This window comes from Leucopleurus acutus, assembly GCF_964270905.1.
Source record: "Leucopleurus acutus genome assembly, chromosome: 3".
Classification (NCBI taxonomy): Eukaryota; Metazoa; Chordata; class Mammalia; order Artiodactyla; family Delphinidae; genus Leucopleurus; species Leucopleurus acutus.
Genome location: NC_139145.1, coordinates 2,647,691 through 2,665,954, shown reverse-complemented (window position 1 = coordinate 2,665,954; position 18,264 = coordinate 2,647,691). Strand labels below are relative to the sequence as shown.

The following is an 18,264-nucleotide window of genomic DNA, read 5'->3' as shown; positions in this document are numbered from 1 at the left end:
CTACGAGCCCCAGAAGCTCCTGCGCGGCGCTCGCCCGGGTTGTCAATCAAAGTAACGTGGGTCCCTCTCCGACCCGCGCTCCCCCGCCCGCCGCCTCTCTCCTGCCAGCGCCCGCTCCCTCCCCGTCGGCTCCGGGCCCGGCGCGGTATAATTACAGCCCATTGATCCGACCCGGGCCGGGAAAGCGGCTCCCTCGGGGAGGCCAAGCCTTTGGCTTCCGACTTCGCCAACCTCTGCCTACCGCCCCCCTAGCCGAGCTGCTGGGCCACCAGCCAGGCCTGTCCCCTCCTGCTGGCCAGGGCTCGTAGGTGACCTCTGAGCCTCGGTTACCTTGGCGGTGAGCCCCCCTCAGAAAAATTACACACAGGTTTCCTTCCACCCAAGAACTTGGGACGCCCTCCTGCCCTGTTCTAGCGCCCCCGACCTCCTCATGTGACCTAGAGACTCTTGAGGGCCTCTCCCTGGGCCACAGTTTTCCCACCTGTACAGTGAGATGGTTGCACAAGACTTATTCATGAAACCAATGCTTTCTTCTGGCGCCAAGCGAGCAGCCAGGGCTAGGCCATGCAGGAGGGGTTCCTGAGTTTGGGGAAGTAGGGGGAAAACAAGCACATAGCTCTCAGACCCCTGAGAGTGGTCAGGGCTGGGGAAAAGGGAGGCACTGGGGTGGAGGTGGGGGTGGGGGCAGAGCCAGGAGTGAGGTATCTGCTTGGGAAGATGGAAGGGCTTCCTAGATGTCAGGTGGGGGTGTTTAAGCTAGGGTTCTGCAGAATGCATAGGAGTTGCCTCATTTGAGCTGTGCCTTTATATAACCCTAGACCAACATGGAAGAGGAATGATGGGGCAACTTTAAACCCTGCCCTGGAATTGAGGAGCCTTGAGCTCTGACCCCTTGCCTTGCTGAGTGGACCTCTGAACATTCCCTGGCTGTGAAGTGGGGAGTGGACACACCCATGGGTGTAATACCCCTCTGCCTACTTTCACAAGGGTCCATAAAGTCCCAGCAGGCTCTGACCAGTGGGAGATCAGAAACTGCAGCCAATGGCTAGAGGCACTAGCATTGGCTGCGGGCTCCAAACTCCAGCCTTCCCCTGGGCAAGAACTGGACAGCTCAGGGGGAAAAAAGAAAGGGCTTTTGGAAGTCCAGGGTGGACCTGGGCTCAGTGGGTAACCTTATCTGGAATACGAGGTTGATAATAGAATCTTCAAATAAGTTCATGTCTATAAAGTACTTAAAATAATTCATAGTAAATGCTCAGAACGGGGTAGCCATTTGCACTCCCTTTATGCTCCAAAGGGCCCTTCTCTCCCAGCCTTACTTCACACCCCACAGCTGGGCTATGCACTCACTCTCCACTCCTCCCATATTTTTTTTTTTTTTTTTTTTTTGCAGTACGCGGGCCTCTCACTGTTGTGGCCTCTCCCGTTGCGGAGCACAGGCTCTGGACGCGCAGGCTCAGCGGCCATGGCTCACGGGCCCAGCCGCTCCGCGGCATGTGGGATCTTCCCGGACCGGGGCACGAACCCGCGTCCCCTGCATCGGCAGGCGGACTCTCAACCACTGCGCCACCAGGGAAGCCCCCTCCCATATTTTTGATCACCCAAATGTGAATCAGATCTCATTCTTCCCTCTGCTCAAGAATCTTCCATAGCTCCCCATCACCCTCAGAGTAAAATCCAAACTCCCCACCTCTGTCTACATGATCTGACCCCCATCAATTTCCTACTCTCACCCCTCCCTCTCTCCTCCTCACTCACTCCCTTGCAGCCACACCGGCCTCCTTGCTGTTCCTCCAACACACCAGACACGGTCCTGCCTCAGGGCCTTTGCACAAGCTGTTTCCTTTGCCTAGACCACAGCTGGTTCAAAACATCAGCACCTGGGGAGGCCTGGCCTGGCCAGCCTGGCTGCAATAGCCCCCAACCTCCCTACCTGGTCAGCCTCTATCATTTCACTTCCTTCAGAAGCCTCATCACTCTCTGAACACTTACAGTTTATTTGCTTATGTGTTTATGGTCTGTCCAGGCCCAACACAATGCCTGCTCCACGTATTTGTTGAGAAAATAAAGGGATGAGCTTAGAGAGGGTCAGAGCCTCTCCCAGGTCACCCAACATGTGGGGCAGGGCCCCAGAGCCCCTGACAACCTGCCCAGTGCTAACCCAACCTGCGGGGGTCTGCTGCAACCTGAAGGCCTGGGTTCAAATCCTACCTTAGCTGTTGTGTTGCTGTGATTCTGTCAAATGGGGGTAATGACAGAAATTTCTTCATCCTGTGTTATAGGACTCCCGGCACGGCATGCAGAACTTCCCAGACCAGGGATCGAACCCCCGTCCCTGCAGTGGAAGCGCGGAGTCTTAACCACTGGATTGCCAGGGAAGTCCGAGGCATCTCCTATTTTTAAACTCCTGGGGTCTCCTAGTCAATGTAGCCATCCCAGACCCTCACCCTCTGGACCCTTCCGTCTGGCATCTCTGTGAGCTGTGCCTCCATCTCTCCCCTGGGGCCGGGGGGTGGGGAGGTGCTCCCTGCTGGACCGCAGACTCACCCAGCCCCCAGGCACTGCACAGGTGTGGGTGGAGCCCTGTGGCCTCATATGAATCTTACTCCCCAACTTCTGGTTTGCAGGGAGACATTTTATCCTCTCTGGGCCTCAGTTTACTCATCCGGAAAAGGGGGCTGCCCTTGATAATGGTACCCGTGGCGGTTATTACTCTGGGCTAGCTGCTTTATTCAGTTGACCTTGTGTCTGACGCTCACAACTGCACTGCGAAGTAGGGGATGAGAACCTGCGGTGGACCAGGCAGAACTGCCTCCAGGCTTCTGCCCTGGGCTCCCTCTGCCTGGAACACCTCCCCGCCCCTAGCCATCTCCCTGAGGCAGGCTCCTTCTGTGATCCAGGTCTCGGCTCAAATGTCACCTCCTCAGAGAGGCCTCCTCCCATCTCCTGGCTCGAGTAGCCCCCTGTCATTCTCTGTCTCCTGCCCCTGGTGGAGTTTTCTTCCTAGCACTTGACTGTTCTTGGAAATTATCTTATTCGTTGGTTTATTTGCTGTCTGTCTTCCCTACACGCTGTGGGTTCCACTAAGGGCAAGATGGGCCCTGTCCTGGGTCCAGGGCAGCCACCACAGAGCCTGGCACACATCAGGCGCCCAATAAATTCCGGTTGCCGGTCAGTCTGGCTTGGGAGTGGGGGGAGGGGAGGCGGCCAGGGCCAGAGACGCCTAGGGATCTATCCAGGGTCACAGAGAGCCGCGCTCCGGGTGGGCGCTCGGTGGCTGGCGTCCTGGGGTCCCGGGGCCACCCCCCCGCAGTTCAGGCCGAGGGGGCCGCGTGCCAGGTGGTCGTCCCCTCGTTCCCCGCGCCGCCGCGGCTGGGGAACACACCGGTAACCACGTGGGCCGGGCCAGCGCGTCACCCCAACTGGCCGGGACAGGCCCAGCGGGGCACGGGGAGCGCGGGCACCGCCCCTTCCCCGCCCGGGATCCGGGAGGCCGAGGAGGGGGAGGAGGAAACGGAGGGGACAAAGCGGGTGGAGGAGAGGAGGAAGGGGTTGAGGGGCGGGGAGGGGGAGGAGGACGCCAGGGGGCGGAGGGTCAAGGGCGGGGAGAAGCGGGCTTCCTGGCCTGGCCGGCGCGCAGCAACCCGGTCCGGGGGGCCTGGGTGGGTGGGAGAGGTTTGCGGGGGAGGGTGTGGGGAGAGTACTGGCGAGGTCGGCTGAGAGGCGAGGATGGCGGGGAGGGAGCATAGTAGGAGGGAGAGATCAAGGGGGAGGAGAGAGAGATAGAGAAGGACCTTGAAGGAGAGAAACAAAGCTGGAGAGACAGAGACCCAGAGGTTCCCGGAAGCAGTGGGGGTGAAGAGAGAGAGAGGGGCAGATCCCGGGAGAGGCCCTCAGAGCAGGATGCTTGGCTGTGGGACGGGGGCTTGGGGTGCATGCAGCTCCCTCTTGCAGCTCCTAAAGTCAGAAAACATCTAAATACTGCGCGGGCTTCCTCCTGCGGCCCTGCCTCTGTCTCCCCTCCAGCTGGGCCCCTCTGCGACCCCAGATCTTGCTCATGGTGCACCTGGCTGTGCCCCTCCTCCGCTCAAACACCTTCCATGCTCCCTGCAGCTGTCTCTCCCACTGAGCAGGCACCTTCTTGCAGGGCTGGCCCAGGCCCACCCATCTCGCGGGCTCCTTTGCCATTTTCTCACTTTCTCCCTAGATCTTCCATGAACACCTATTGTGTGCCAGGCAGGAGTCTAAGCCCTGGAGATTCAGCAGTGACCAAAACAGACCCAATTCCTATTGTCCTGAAACTCATCTCAGAGTGGGGAAAAGCAGAGGACAGGGAATATTTGTTGACCTAAGTTGTTCACAGCGATCAATGCTGTGAAGATAAAGCGAGCAGGAGAGAGGGGGTGGTGATGGCCGGGAGTGCGCTGACTGTGGGGACAGTGTGTTCCACGCAGAGGGTCAGGCCCAGAGGTGGCACCGTGCTTGGTCACCCTCAGACACGGAAAAGAGGCCAATTAGAATGAAGGCCCTGAGCAAGGGGAGCGGCCATAGCTCTACCCACCTGCACAGGATCCAGGCTAAGGTCTGGACCCGGCAGCTTGCATCTTCCCACATCAGAATCCTGGTTCCGTGGCTGTGTGCCAGGGGCGAGTCACTTTATATCTCAAGCCTCAGTTTCTTTATCTGTAAAATGGTCCTTCCTTCACCAGGCATTTTCAAGAACTGATTGCCAGCTGTAGCTGGAGCCCTGAGCCGAAGCCAGAGCATGGTAGATGTTCAGATTGCAGCCATCTATGATTTCTGTTATCCTTAGGATTTGTGTTGCTTTCCTGATTATTTTTTAAATACGTATTTATTTATTTATTTGGTTGCACCGAGTCTTAGTTGCAGCAGGTGGGCTCCTTAGTTGTGGTATGTGAACTCTTAGTTGTGGCATGCATGGGGAATCTAGTCCCCTGACCAGGGATGGAACCCGAGCCCCCTGCATTGGGAGCGCGGAGTCTTAACCACTGGACCACCAGGGAAGTCCCCTGATTATTTCTATTTGTGCCTAGCGGGGCTGAGAGCTCCGCTAGCCAGCAGAGGGCAGGAGACTGGCTGTGGCCCTGCCTTGTTTTGCGACTTTGACAGCTTCCTCCCCTTCCTCCGGCCTCAGTTTTCCTGTCTGCACAATGGGGAGAGCATGTGGTCGGTCCAAGATCTCTGATTCCACGTCACTGCAGCTTCTTTTTGTTTCTCCTCCAAGTCCAAGTCCAAGGCGCAAACACACAGACTTTGGAAGGAGGAAGGCCACGTAAATATTTCAGGCAGTAGACGTACCTGGCCCGCCTGGACTGTGAATGTTTAACGCGTCACATCCTAGTTTTCGCTGGCCTTCACAGGATGTTCTTCTCCCCGGCTGGGGAATCTGTTAGTCCTTGACCCCTCCTGAGCCCTGGAGGCCAAACCAGGAGGAGGTGGGCCTGGCTCTGGGGGGGGGGGCTGGGGTGCAGGAGGGGTGTGTGGGGACGGGGCTGGGTCAGTCTCATGCCACTCTGGGGCCTGTGGGACTCTCCAGCGCTGTGGACATCATTGTGTGCACGGCGAAGTCAAGGCTCAGAGAGAGTCAGGGAGCCTCACACCCCGGTGTACACAGATCCCTCCCTGGAAAGACCCCTATAAAGGGGGAGGGGGCCGGAAGAGGGGACTCCCAGAAGGGCCTGGGGTCTAGGTGGGGGGCGTGGAGTCAGAAGGGATGGGTTCACCCAGTCCTGTGCCCCAGGAGCTGGAAGCGTAGCTCTGGCTCCTCCTCCTCCTTTCTGCCCCTCCCCCTCGCCTCCCTCCCCCCCATTGCTCCTTCATTCTCTCTCATCCCTCCTCCCCATCGCCCTCCGTCCCCCTCTCTTTGCTTCTCTCCCTCCTCCCTCCTTTCCCTAACCCCCCTCCTCCCTCCGGCCCTCCCTCCCTTCCTCTCTCCCTCCTCTCCCCCTCCCCCTCCCTTATCTCCATCCTCCCTCTTCCCCTCCTCCTCCCACCCGCCTTCCCCCTCCTCCCCTTCCTCCCGCCTCATTAGGCGTGCCCGCGGCGCGGGGCCCATTAGCGGATCAATTAGCCGAGGTTGCCGGCAGCCCGGTCGTTAAGCGGCGGGAGGCCGCACCTCCGCCCGCCCCGGCTTCCCGGCCGCGATCGCGTACCTCCAGGACCCTCTGGTCTCGCTCCCCACTGCGGACTCCTGGGCCCGCCCTATACCCTCCCCAGCCCCACGGGCGGGATGAGGGGCTTCGAAGCCCTCAGAGAGACCCCAGGTCACAGATGTCTCCGTGGCTAGGCAGGACCCCCCTTCTGCTTCGAAGACCCCTGAGGGGGACTGTCGGGTTTGCCCCCCTCCCCAACGCCCTTCATCTGCCAGCAACATCAGTAATAATAATATCAGCTGACGGCCGGTGAGCCCTTGCAGGCTTTCTGCTAATCCTCGGAACCCTCTTCCCAGAAACAGATCAGACAAGTGACTTCACTCGCCTCACTCGCCATAGCGCCTCTGCTTGCTGACACCTGCTGACACATTTTGTATTTTCCTACCGCCGGCCACAGGGCGGGGACTTAAGTGTCCTGTTTCCTGCTGTGTCCCCAGGGCTCAGAGTAGGGGTGCAATCAATGAATGAATGAAAAAGATGAATGAATGAATGGGTGAGGGTCTGCTAAAGCACTTTTCACGGAGTCAGTAATAGGATCTTCATGACAACCGTGGGTTCTGTGATTATACCCATTTTACAGATAGGGAGGGAAAACCAAAAACCAGAGTGGTGAAGCCACTTGCTTGGATCACCCTGCTGTGAGAGGAAGAGCCAGGATTTAAACCCACGCTGGAGACCCCATGCCCAGAAGCAGTATGTGACAAATTAATAACCACTGTTCCCCTCCAGGGGTGGGGGTGTCCCAGAGCCTTGCTTTGGGGGGAGGGTCAGGGGTGGCCTTCAGAAAAGTGACTTCTGGGAGTCCTGGGGGATTAGAACGGGGGGGAGGGGAAAAAAAGAACACTGTTCCAAGCAGAAGGAACAGCATGTGCAAAGGCCGCTAGGCAAGGAACAGCCAGTTGTTTCAATCTGGCTGCAGCCTGCTGGGAAGGAATGATTACAGGGCTGGGTAGCAGGCCCTTGCGGTCTCCTGGGCCTAGAATTTATTCCAAGGACCATGGAGGCCAAAGATTATCTATTCTTTAAATCCTTTTTAAAAACTGTGAAATAGAACACACAGAAGAGTGCCCTGATTGTAAGCAAACAATTCGATGAATTATCACAAAGTGAATACACTTGTGTAATCAACTCCCAAATTACCATCACCCTTAGAAGTCTCCTTTGGTAACTCCATGACATCTGGTGCTATAGGTCCCTTGGGCCTGTCTTTGTTCCTTATATAAGTGGAGTCACACAGCATTGACTTTTCCATACCTGGCTTCTTCAGTGTTCTGTGTGCCAGATGTATGGTGTCAAGTGCGGTGAGGTCTGGTTCTTTTTCTGGCTGCGTAGTATTCCACGGGCAGCTAATGTCACAACTTACCCTTCTGCCCTTTGATGGACAGCTGGTGGTTTCCAGTTTGGGGCAATGAGGACTAATTACAGCTGCTGTAAACATTCTTGTGGCACGTGTGTTGGGTGGATCCAGCATTCAAATCCGGGGGTATCACCGGGTGCTAAGCAGCCTTCTGAGGCAGATGTAACAATTTACACTCCCCAAGCGAGGGGCAGAGATGAGTTCTGGTTTTCAGCACAAGGATATACATTAAGCAGGGAGTGATCCCATCTCACTGGCATTTTTGGAGGTGATTTGGCTGCAGTGGGGGAGGGGAGGGGCCCAGCAGGAGGGTCCCCCTGTCCCCTCTCTGCCTCCTCTTTCTCTCCTTAGGGACAGGAGACATTTACCCTGAGGTTGGCTGTCCATCATTACCCCTCTGTCTCTCCCTCCTTCCCTTCCTGTGCCCTTGGCCCCCATGCAAACCCACTGGATTGGGCAGACAGCTGAGAATTCCTTGCATCCCTCGTGCTCCCAGCTCCTTGAGGGTGGGATTTCTGTGGCATGAAGCCCTTGTGAAGATCTTACCAAGTCCAGATGACTGTCCCCACTCTCCACCCACCTCCCCGCCACCAGGCCCATATCCTGGGTGGGGAGCCTGAACTTCTCTTAGTTTTTATTATTAAATGTTTTGGCCACAGCACGGGGTATGTGGGATCTTAGTTCCCCAACCAGGGATCGAACCCACACCCCCTGCATCGGGAGCGCAGAGTCTTAACCACTGGACGGACCACCAGGGAAGTCCCTTAAGTTCTCTTGACTGAAATGCCAAGTGTGCTGGGAATCACCTTTCCTGCTGGCTCCCCCTCCTGGGCTGGTCCAGCTTGGATGCAGGGGGGCGAGGGTGGGCTCCAAGTGGTCCTTGGAGAGTTGAGGTCCAGCTGGGGGTCTGTGTTCTCTGATCTGGAAAAAAGCGTTTTGTGTGTGCAGTGTGACTGTGCAGTCTCAGCAGCTGTCTCTAAGGGTAAAGACTATCATTTAGGAACCCTCTGGCCTGGGACTCAGAAACTAGTGACCCCTTAGCTTTTCTGAGTCCCTTTGCCTACCTGTCAAAACGGCTGGCTAGACCTCAAGCACCTAGGCTGTGCTGTGTGACCTAGAGCCTCCCGCTGGCCCTCTCTGGGCTAGGCGCCAAGTTCAGGAGCTAGACTACATTTACAAGCCGGACTCAGCTAGGACTCTCAATATCCAGTCCTGTAACAGACGAGGGGATCTCAGACTTGAAGGAAGCCCTCTCCTCCTCCGGGAAGGGGGGCACCGCGGGCAACTCGCAACACAGAGGCAGGAACACGGCAACCAACCTTCTCACATCTTTATTTGAAAGGCACAGCTAAGCCCACCCTCGATACAGCATTTTCACTTCTCTCCGTAGAGATCAAACGACTGAACACAACAAAGGCTGACAGTCTAAAAGGCTATATACAGACACAGGTGTGGGTGTTGCTTTTTTTTTTTAACATTTTTCTGTCTTTTTCTTTTTTTTAATATCCCTTTTCTTAAAAGACAAGCTAGTATACTGGAAAAAGGAAAAATAAAAAATAAAAACCAAGACAACTCGAGTACCCTCATCTTTATTTGGGAAAAGGGAGAAAGGGAATTCTGGGTCGCCCACCCCACCCTGTTCCCCGGGCAAAGCTTGCTGTCCATGGCCCCTCTTTCTTTCATGGGTGAGGGGACAGGACTAGGTGTGGGCGGCGGGAACTAGCAGAGGGTGAGTGAGTGGGAAGGGGAGACGCGGGGCGCCCAGGGCGGGGAGGGGCAGCTAGCATTGTGTTTGCATGCAGTGCCAGGGTGTGAGGCCAGGGTGTGCCCCGGGGGGGGCGGGGGGGGGCAGCGGGCTGTCAGTTACAGGTGTGCGAATTGGGGAAGTGCAGGGGGTACTGGACCTCTTGAGGTCTTGCTCCCTTCGGACCTGGCCTCCCACTTGTGCCTCCAGGCCTCAGCTTGCCTCATCTGTGATATGGGCGGGTAATGACCCATTCAGGCTGCAGGGGAGGAGGAGGGAGGCTGGGAGTCAGGGGTAGGAGCCAAGTCAAGGGGTGGCACACAAGCAGGGCGAGGGCCCCAGCAGGCGGCTACCATAAATACTACCAGAGTTGAGCCAATCCCGAGCTATACTGTGTCTTATGCTGAATCTTTCTCTCTCTCCGTGTCTGTCTCCCCTTTGTCCCCCCGCCCCCATCCCAGCCGCCCACTAATCCGATTTCTCGCCATCATCCTCCTGGTGGGTGTCACCGTCATGCCCATTCTTGTCTTCCTTGGAGAGGTGGGCCTGGGAGCCCAGCGCCGACAGCGAGAGGAGGCCGGTGCCTGCACTGACCGCCGGCAGCGAAGGGGGCTGCAGCCCCACAGGCAGTGGGGTCAGAGGCAGGGCCAGAGCCTGCAGCTGGGACAGCTGGTGGGCTTGGAGCTGCTGCTGCAGGGCAGAGGAAGGGGAGCGTTAGCCCCCTTGGGCCCACCTGTCCTTCTCCCACCCGCTGCTTCCCCCGAAGACCCCAAACATACTCGGATGATGGAGTTCAGCTCAGGAGCAGTGACCTGCTTAGCCCTCTCGATGGCTCCCAAGACTTGCTGCTGGTGCTGGATGTGGAGAGAAATCAACTGATTAGCCCCGATCTTGTTAGGGCTTGTGGCTCAGAGCCCAGAAGCCCCGCTCCCATCTGGGCTATTAGAGCCCTCCCTCTCCACAGCTTCCCACGCCTCCCGAAACCCCCCTCTCTCCAGCTGATTCCCTTCATCCAGCCTCAGTCTCTTCATCTGGGAAATGGGATACACGGAGATGCAGAGAAGACCCAAAGGGCTTGGTACCAAAATCTTAGGAAAAAGCTTTTGGGTGAGTCTGAGAAAGCCTGAACCACAACCAATGCCATGTGCAAAGCAGCAGAAGTGCGGTGCACAACCTGGTCAACAGTACAGGGAAGTCCTGGTTCTAAGAGCTCAGACCAGGACTGCTGGTCCAAGAGATCGGAGATCTGCTAACCCAAGCTCCTCTTCCTCCAGAGCCTGGGAAGGCCCAGTGAATTCTGGCAGGGCTGGGGCACGAGTCTCGGTTCAGGGCAATCCCCCACCCTGTACCCCAGCCCTCCCTGAACGTCTGTCTCTCTGGCCATCAGATGCTAGAATCTGCCAAGCTCCTTCTTTGCCTTGGCTACCGGGGAGCCCCTGTTGTGAACGGAAACCACAAGGCTAGGTCTTCAGGGTCCTAAGAGTCCCCTTCTTTAGGGCTTTCATGGTGTCCTCCTGGAATTGTTCCTGGGCATCACCTGAGGGACCCCAAGATATGGGTGGGGGCTAAAGAGAAAATGATGAATTATCAAGAGTAAATCTGGCAGAGAGCAGATGGGCCTTACATGACCCAGACACGTGTGTGTGTGTGTGTGTGTGTGTGTGTGTGTGTGTGTGTACAGAGTGGGCCTCACACCAAGAGTCTTAGAACCCCAGGAAACAAAAGAGGAAGAGTTGGGTACCTGGTTCCTCCATGTGTCTGTGTGCGTCTGTGTGTGTCCGTGTGCCGTGTGTTTAAGTGTCACATCTGCGCATATCTGTGGCTGTTTGTATGTCTGCCTATGTGTGCTGGGAGCCCCCCTGTCCACACAGCGGCCAGCAGGGCCCCGCGGATGAATCTCAGGGGGTGAAAGACGGAAGCAAAACAGGGAAACAGAATTCTTGGTGCAGTCTTCAGCGTAGCTGACATTTTTACAGTGCAATGACTCACTCAGGCTGGGAATTCCACAGCAGGGTGAGGCCCCTCCCTCCACTGCCCTGCACCCCTGGGGTTTCTCCAACCTGGGGATTCTTCTGCACAGACTGACTGGTGGCTGGGAGGTCCAGAGAGGGAAGGCGTGTGCCCTGGGGTACCCAGCACGCTGCTGCCCCAGATGGCTGCAGGACGGAGGGCCTGGGGAAAGTTCACGGTCCATCTACCGCCTCCTCCCCGCAGCCCTGAGAGGCCTGGGGGCTCCACTCACCTCTTGGGAAAGGTAGGGCAGGACCTGGGCACAGATCCCATTCAGCCTCTTGACGATTTCAGCCTGAAACACACAGACGCTTCAGCCCTGGGCAGCAGCTGGGGCAGGCGCAGACCAGCCCCGGGAGGCCTGGGGGTTCTGTCTAATCTAAGAAGAGGCCAGCTCGGCCCAGGGTCAGGTCAACTCATCGGGCCCACGGACACCCAATCAGCAGCAAAGGTGGAATCTGAGGCTGGCTCTCTGCCCTGTAGGCTAAGAGCACAGGACAAACCCACGCCCAGCCGCTTGGGGTCCCGGTGGCCCTGGGAAGATGATGCCCAGTGTCCGATAGGTAGTGAGTGCTCCGTGGGGGAAAGGGGAAAAGGGGTGGGGGCAGCTGGCATCAGTGTTCTACAACATACCCGAGGGTAGCCTCATCAGGGCACAGGTGGCAAGAGCAAGGCTGCAGGGCAAGGGGCAATCTGGGGGTTCCAGGGCGGGTTGGCACATCAGCCCTCCCCTGCTGTTTGCAAAGGGGAGACAGTGGGGTGGGGGGTGGCAGGTCCCCGGAAAGTCTCTGCCCCTCCCCCTCAGGGAGGCCTAAGAAAGAAGGGGGGTGGGTTGGGAGGTAACAGGATAGCAGGGCAGACTTGGTGCTCAGGCAAGGGGTGGGCAAGCTCCTACCTGCCTGGGGGAGTGCCGAAGTAAGCGTGGGACGGAGGAGGGGGGAAGAGGGCGTACCTGCTTGTGCATCTCGATGTTCAAGCCGTAGGACATCTCGTAGTACTGCATGGGGGCGGAGAGGAGACAGAGAGAAATGGCGGCGGGTGAAGAATGGGGGGCTCCAGAGACAAAGAGATGGGGGGAGTGACAGAGAGAGAGACAAAGAGGGGGAGAGGAGAAGAAGGGGAGAAATGGAGAGATGGGGAGGGGAGGGCAGGCGAAAGAGATGGAGATGGAAGTGGGGAGACACCCACACCAGGCGCTGGGGCCCAGGTGCCTGGTGGGGCTGCTGTGGAAGCTGGGGGAGCTTCAGGGCCCCAGCAGCGGTGTGGGTGCCCTGGTTTCTGGAATAATGATCACACCCCAACCTCTAACACACACACAGACACACACACAGACACACATAGACACACACATACACATTCTCTCTCTCTCTCTCTCCAAGGCTCCTAATCTTTTATCTTTATGTGTCTTGTCTGCGGGTGGCCCTGGACTCCAGGGAAGTTTGCCTTCCTGGGTATAAATAATCGAGGATAAACAAATCCTGCTGGGTCTGGCTCTGGGGCCAGCAGCGCCCCCCCTCACGCCCCAGATCTGACCCTGCCCCTTCCCTTGCTCTAAACAGTCCCATGGCGCCCCTCTGTCACCCCAGGGAGGGTGGGGGGGAAGCCAAGTTTGTTCCCAGGCCTTTGTGTGGTCTCCCCTTCTCTGCCCAGCAAGCTCCTACTCATTCTTCAAGACCCCAGCTGCAATGCCCCATCCTCCAGGCAGTCTTTCTCAAACCGGGAGCACCCCCTTCTGGAGTCCCCCAGTCCCGGGTCCCTCTCTCTGGCCCATTCCTCCCTCTGAGGCCAGAGGTTCAGTGTCTGGCTCTGCTTCCCCCACAGCATGGGAGAAGTGGGCTCTGGGCTGGACGGAGGTGGCGCAGTAGGGCGCGGGGGTGGGGTGGGGTTGATGCAGAAATCGCCACCTGGTGGGTAGGAAACCTAGCAAGTGATTCTGGCAGTGTGCACGCGGGCAGGGTCTCAAATGTCAGGCCCAAGAACGCAGTGACACCCCTTCCCTCCCACCCACGTCCGAGTCCTCCTCCCAGGCTTGGGCAAGGAGGGGTTAAGCCTGGGATGCCTGGACCATGGGGGTGGGGAGGGATCTGGCTGCTTCCTCAGTCAGATCCTGGCTTTCCCAGCCATTGGCTCCTTTCCTGCCAAGGACAGCCGGGGGACCTGGCAGGCCCAGGCTGCAACCCGGTGGTTTGGCACCTCGGCCACTGCCTGGGCCGGCAGCCAGGCCAGCAAGACGGACTCAGCCCGGCCCAGGGGCAGGCTGAATGGAGAGCTGACCCTGACTCCTCATACATCCCAGAGGTGGCGGCCAGGGTTCAGGCAACAGCTGCTGGTGCTGGAGGGGGATCTGGGGTCCCCCATCCCTGCCCACTGGACCCCAGGGCTGGCTTACCATCACGTAATGACGCTGCATCTCTGACTTCTCACTGGCCAGCTTGTCACATTCGAGTTTCAGACTGAAAAAGAACATGGGGGGGGGGCGGGGGCTGGGCTGAGGTCCCCCCCCATTGTGCAGGGGAGCCCCTAACTTTGGTGGGGGACAGGCAGAAAATGGGGCAGGGGGAGCCTCAGGTGCCCTAGCTAGAAAATGTGGATTATGAAACCAACTTTGCAGATCTGGGGGCAGAGAAAGCAATGAAAATAATAAAAGTAACAAAAGTCAGAGCAAATGCCCTGACTGTAGCTGAGACAGGGATTCCAAGAAACTTCTACCTCTCCTGAAACCCAAAGAGGTCAGGGCTGTTAACATCACTCTGTTTTTACAGATGATGCAATGGACGCCCAGAGAGGTTGAGTGAACGGGCTCAGGGTCACACAGCCAGGAAGCTGGCTTCAGAGGCCATACTCTCAAGCACTGAGGAAAACTCTCCAGCAAAGGAGGAACAAACAGACACGGTGGAGAGGCTGCTGCGAGAGCCGAGTTGGCTGGTAGGGCTCTGGATTGGATTTACCAAGGAATCTTCAAAGGCACCCAAGGCCCTCTTGTGGGTCCTGATTTCCCTAGCAGTGGGGCATAAATTTCCACCATTGGGTAACAGAGATGGTGACCGCCCCCGCCTCTCTCAAGCTCCCCCAGCAAGGATAAGCTTTGGGTATTTCTCAAAGGCCCCTCACGAGGGTGTCAGGGTGACAGGTAAAAAGCTGAGAGCACAAACTCAAGCCAGATAGACTGCGTCCAAAGTTCAACCCTGCTATTTTGATGCTGTGTGACTCTGGGCAAACCCCACTACCTCTCTGGGTCTTGGTCTCCAAGTCTGTTGAGTTCCAACCTCCGAGGGCGAGGTGGTGAGGATGAAATGAATTAAGACCCGAAACACTCTTAATGCTGGTATTCAGCAAGTACCCAATAAAAACTTAGTTGCTCTTGTAGTCACCCCAGGAGACTGGAGCTTCACTTCGCCAGACTGACCACGACTTGTATACCCCAGTTGGGAGGACAGCCACAGTTGGTTTCTCCAACTTTCTTTAAAAATACGCATTTGTGGCCACCGTTAAAAACAAAATCAGGCAATTTCATTCCAAACTCTGCATTTCTGGCCCTTCCTGAAGGACTGGTGGATCCTGTGTGAGCCCCCAACACGGTAGGACCCCTCAGTGTAAAGCAGGAAGCCCAGGCCCAGCGGATGGAGACTCCAAAGCTCAGAGAGGGGGTGTGGCCTACCCGAGGTCACACAGCACTGTGGCAGCAATCGTCAGATTGCTCGGTCTCTGGAATTGGATCAGCCCCAGTGCTCACTGTGACATGGGCATGGGCCAGGCCGGGGTGGGGCGGGGGGGAAGAGGCTCAGAAAGGCCAGGCCTGCCAGGCAAAGCCCCTAAACCCTCCACATCACAGGACCAGAACGAAGTTCCTAGGCCTGCCCCTCAACCATCTGTGCCTCAGTTTCCTCATCTTTGAAATGAACACAACAATAGGGCAGCAATAAAGATGAAACAAAAGAATGTATGTTCCATCTTCAGCAAATGGGGAGAATGGGAAGTACCTCCAAAAGAACAAATATATCACTGTTCCCAATTTCTTCTTGGAGACAACTCGGGATCCTTCAAAGAATACTTTTGTGTGGGTAAACTAAGGTCCAGAGAGGGCCTAAGACTCCACAGGTATTCGTGGCCATGGACCCCCTTTTGATTCCTAGTTCAAAGCCCCCCTCCGTAGCAAAACCTTGAGAATCTGCATTCTTCAACCCAGAGACTGGGTACAAATCTCAGTTCTGCCACTTCTTTGCTGTGCAACCCCAGGAAATTCCTATCCTCTCTGGGCTTAAGTTTCTCTAAGTGTAAAATGAAGACAATAATAGTTCCTTTCTCTTTAGATTTGGCACATTGGCAAACCCTTTAGAAACGTTAGATTCAGTTCTGGAAAGAGAATCGCCTTTCTGCGGCCTGGCAGGAACCCTTTCTCCAAAACTAGGCAGAGAGAGATAACATGCTACAGATTTTGGTGGGGGGGTGGGGAGGTGGAGGGCCCATCCCCAACTCCAGCTGTTGGGAGGTCTTTTATCCAATGCAGATTGAGGTGGGGGTGGGGAGAAGGGCTCTGACACCAGACAGCTGAGGCTTTGGGCAAATTATTGAAATTTTTGTGCCTCAGTTTTCTCATCTACAAAATGGGACTGTCTTAAAGACTAAATGAATTTCATATCGGCAAAGTGCTAAAGACAGTGCCTGCCACCTAAGACATTCAACGCCTCTACTTTTTCGGAGCCTAGATATATAGCAGGGGCCACAACCTCCGCTGCAGGCTTCAGTCTTGCCATCTGAGCAGGGGTCTCCAGCTTCTCCCGGGGCGGGTACCACCAGCCCCAGCTCACCTGTGGTACTGAGCCTGCAGCAGCTGAAACTCATCTTTGATGCGGTCGCAGGAGTCCGAGGTGGTGAATTTCAGTTGCTGGGGGAGGTGCGACGAGCCCTGTGGGGAGGGGCGGCCCGGGTCAGGATCCGGTGGAGCCGCCACCCACCTCTCTCCCCCGCTGCCCCGAGGCAGCGGCCGGCGCAGCTGCAGCGTCCCCCCCGCCCCCCCCGCCCTACTTCCCGGGCCCGTGTTTACAGCCCCCGGAGCGGCCCCCGCCCGCACTTCCTGCCCCCGCCTCTCCGCCCGAAGCCGAGGGGGGTGGGCGCGCCCGGAGGCTCTCGTCCCCCGCCCCCCGCAGGCTGTGGAGGTGCGTTTGAAGGCCCGCCCTTGGTGGGGGGCAGGGTGCGCCCTCTACCGCGCCTCCAAAGCGCCGAGAGGGGGTGCACATCTGAGCGCCCCAACTGCCTCTGGGAGGGGGGGAGAACGCGTCCTAGAGGGTCCCCCTCCCCAAGCTGGCGGTGTGGGAAGGGAGAATGAGGCTTCCTTGCAAACTCCCCTTGGGGGAGGGGCCTCTCTAAGCACCCGAAATCTTCCGGGGGGGCCCACCCCAGATTCCTAGCACCCTTCCTCCGGGCCGCGCTCTTCCGGGAGGGGTGCGCCTCCGGTCTCCCCCCACTCCCAAGCCCCGAAAGCAGCCCCGGCGTTAGAGGTGCCTGGTGGGGCTCCCGGGGCGCCCCAGGCCCGAGGCAAAGGCCGCCGAGGCCCTGGCTGGCTTGATGGGGGGGGGGCACAGGGCCCAGGAGCTGGGGCCGGGGCTGGGGGGATCTGAGTTGGGATCTGGAGGAGACCTGGCTTGGGAGGTAGGGGGGGTGCTCTGGGCCCGGAAGCTGGGAGGGGGACAGGGAGCTACCGGGGATGGGAGGGAGCCCCGGAGCTGGGGGTGGGGAGTAGCGCTGGGCCCAGAGCTGGAGGGGACTGGGCCTAGGAGGTGGGGGGGGGAAACGCCGAGCTGGGGGTGGGGAGGTCCGGCTGGGATCTGGAGCGGGGGGCGCAGGGCCCGAACCTGGGGGAGGGAAGGGTCCGGCTGGGAACTGGGGGGACCGGGTCAGGACCTGGGCGGACGCAGGGCCCAGAGCTGGGGGGATGGCCCGGCCGGGAACTGAGGGGTGCCGGGCCCGGATGGGGGGGCGCCGGGCCGGCGGGCCCCGCTTACCGAATGCCTGCTTTGTGGAAACATCATGTCAGTCGCGGCGGGGGGCGCGGGCTGCGCCCCGGCTGTGCGCCCCGGCTCGGGCTGCTCGGGGCGCCGGGCGGCCGCGCCTTTGTCCCGGCGCCGATCGGCAGCTCCCGGGGCCGCCGCCGCCGCCGCCTCCCGCGCCCGGCCTCGCCCGCTTCCTGCGCCCCCTCCCCGCGCGCCCGGCCCCGGCGCGCCCCGGGCCCCGCTTCCTGCGCGCCCGGCGCCCCTCCTCGCCCCTCCCCGCCGCCCGCCTCCCCGCACGCCCGGCCGCCGCTCCTATTGTCTAATGGCGGCGACGCCGGCAGTGGCCGCGGCCTCGGCTAAGCGGAGGCTCCGGCTCCACCTGCTGCTGCCGCCGCCGCCGCTGCTGCTGCTTCCCGGGCCCCGTGCGCGCCGCCGAGGGGGGGGCGCGCGCCCGGGGAGGCCCGCGGATCCCCACCCATCCGCCTCCCCCGGGCCGGCCGGCGCAGTGACCTTGGGCCCGGCGCGCCGCCGCCTCGCTGCGGCCCCTCCCGGCCGGGTGGCCCAGGCAGCCGCCAGGGCCTCGGTTTCCCCATGTGTCAGAGCCGGGGGGCCCGGCTGCCCCCATCGAAACCGCCGGCGCAGTCATGGCGCGACCCGGACGCGTGCCAGGGACATGCTCTGTAATCTTGGCTCACGGGCTGTTCTCTGAGCCTCGGTTTCCTTTTCTGTAGAAAGGAGGTGGTGATACCGACTTCCTGGGAGCCATGCCTTCAACACACATTTATGGAGCGCCTACTGTGTTCCAGGCCCCGCTCCAGGACGTGGGGGTGGGAAGGGGTACAAAGTCCCGACCCTAGTGGAGATGACATGAGACGGCAAACACGTGAACCAAATCCCTGGCAGGTCAGAAGGTGGTAACAGCTATGGAGAAAACAAAGCAGGAGGGAGGGCTGGGAAGGTGCGATTTTTCGCAGAGGGAGGTCAGAGGGG

The 18,264-nt window shown here is 58.7% G+C and overlaps 1 protein-coding gene across 1 annotated transcript; it reads right to left on the bottom strand.

The window, feature by feature from the left end:
- Positions 1 to 9,103: 9,103 nt before the first annotated feature.
- TLE5 (TLE family member 5, transcriptional modulator) lies at positions 9,104 to 17,508 on the bottom strand. Its single transcript, XM_082836815.1, has 7 exons — positions 17,287 to 17,508; positions 16,093 to 16,190; positions 13,674 to 13,737; positions 12,237 to 12,281; positions 11,517 to 11,579; positions 10,054 to 10,128; positions 9,104 to 9,964 (listed from the first exon to the last, which is right to left on the bottom strand). The coding sequence occupies exons 1-7, from the start codon at positions 17,311 to 17,313 to the stop codon at positions 9,743 to 9,745; spliced, it is 594 nt and encodes a 197-aa protein (XP_082692941.1). The 5' UTR covers positions 17,314 to 17,508; the 3' UTR covers positions 9,104 to 9,742.
- Between the last annotated feature and the right edge of the window lie 756 nt (positions 17,509 to 18,264).

Excerpts from the sequence above, each read along its gene's own strand:
- TLE5 (XM_082836815.1), bottom strand. The coding sequence starts at position 17,313 with ATGATGTTTCCACAAAGCAGGCATTCG. Across the intron at positions 12,282-13,673 it reads TGCAGCGTCATTACGTGATG|TACTACGAGATGTCCTACGG; the intron begins GTAAGCCAGCCC and ends GCCCCCATGCAG. Across the intron at positions 9,965-10,053 it reads AGCTGAACTCCATCATCCGA|CAGCAGCTCCAAGCCCACCA; the intron begins GTATGTTTGGGG and ends TCTGCCCTGCAG.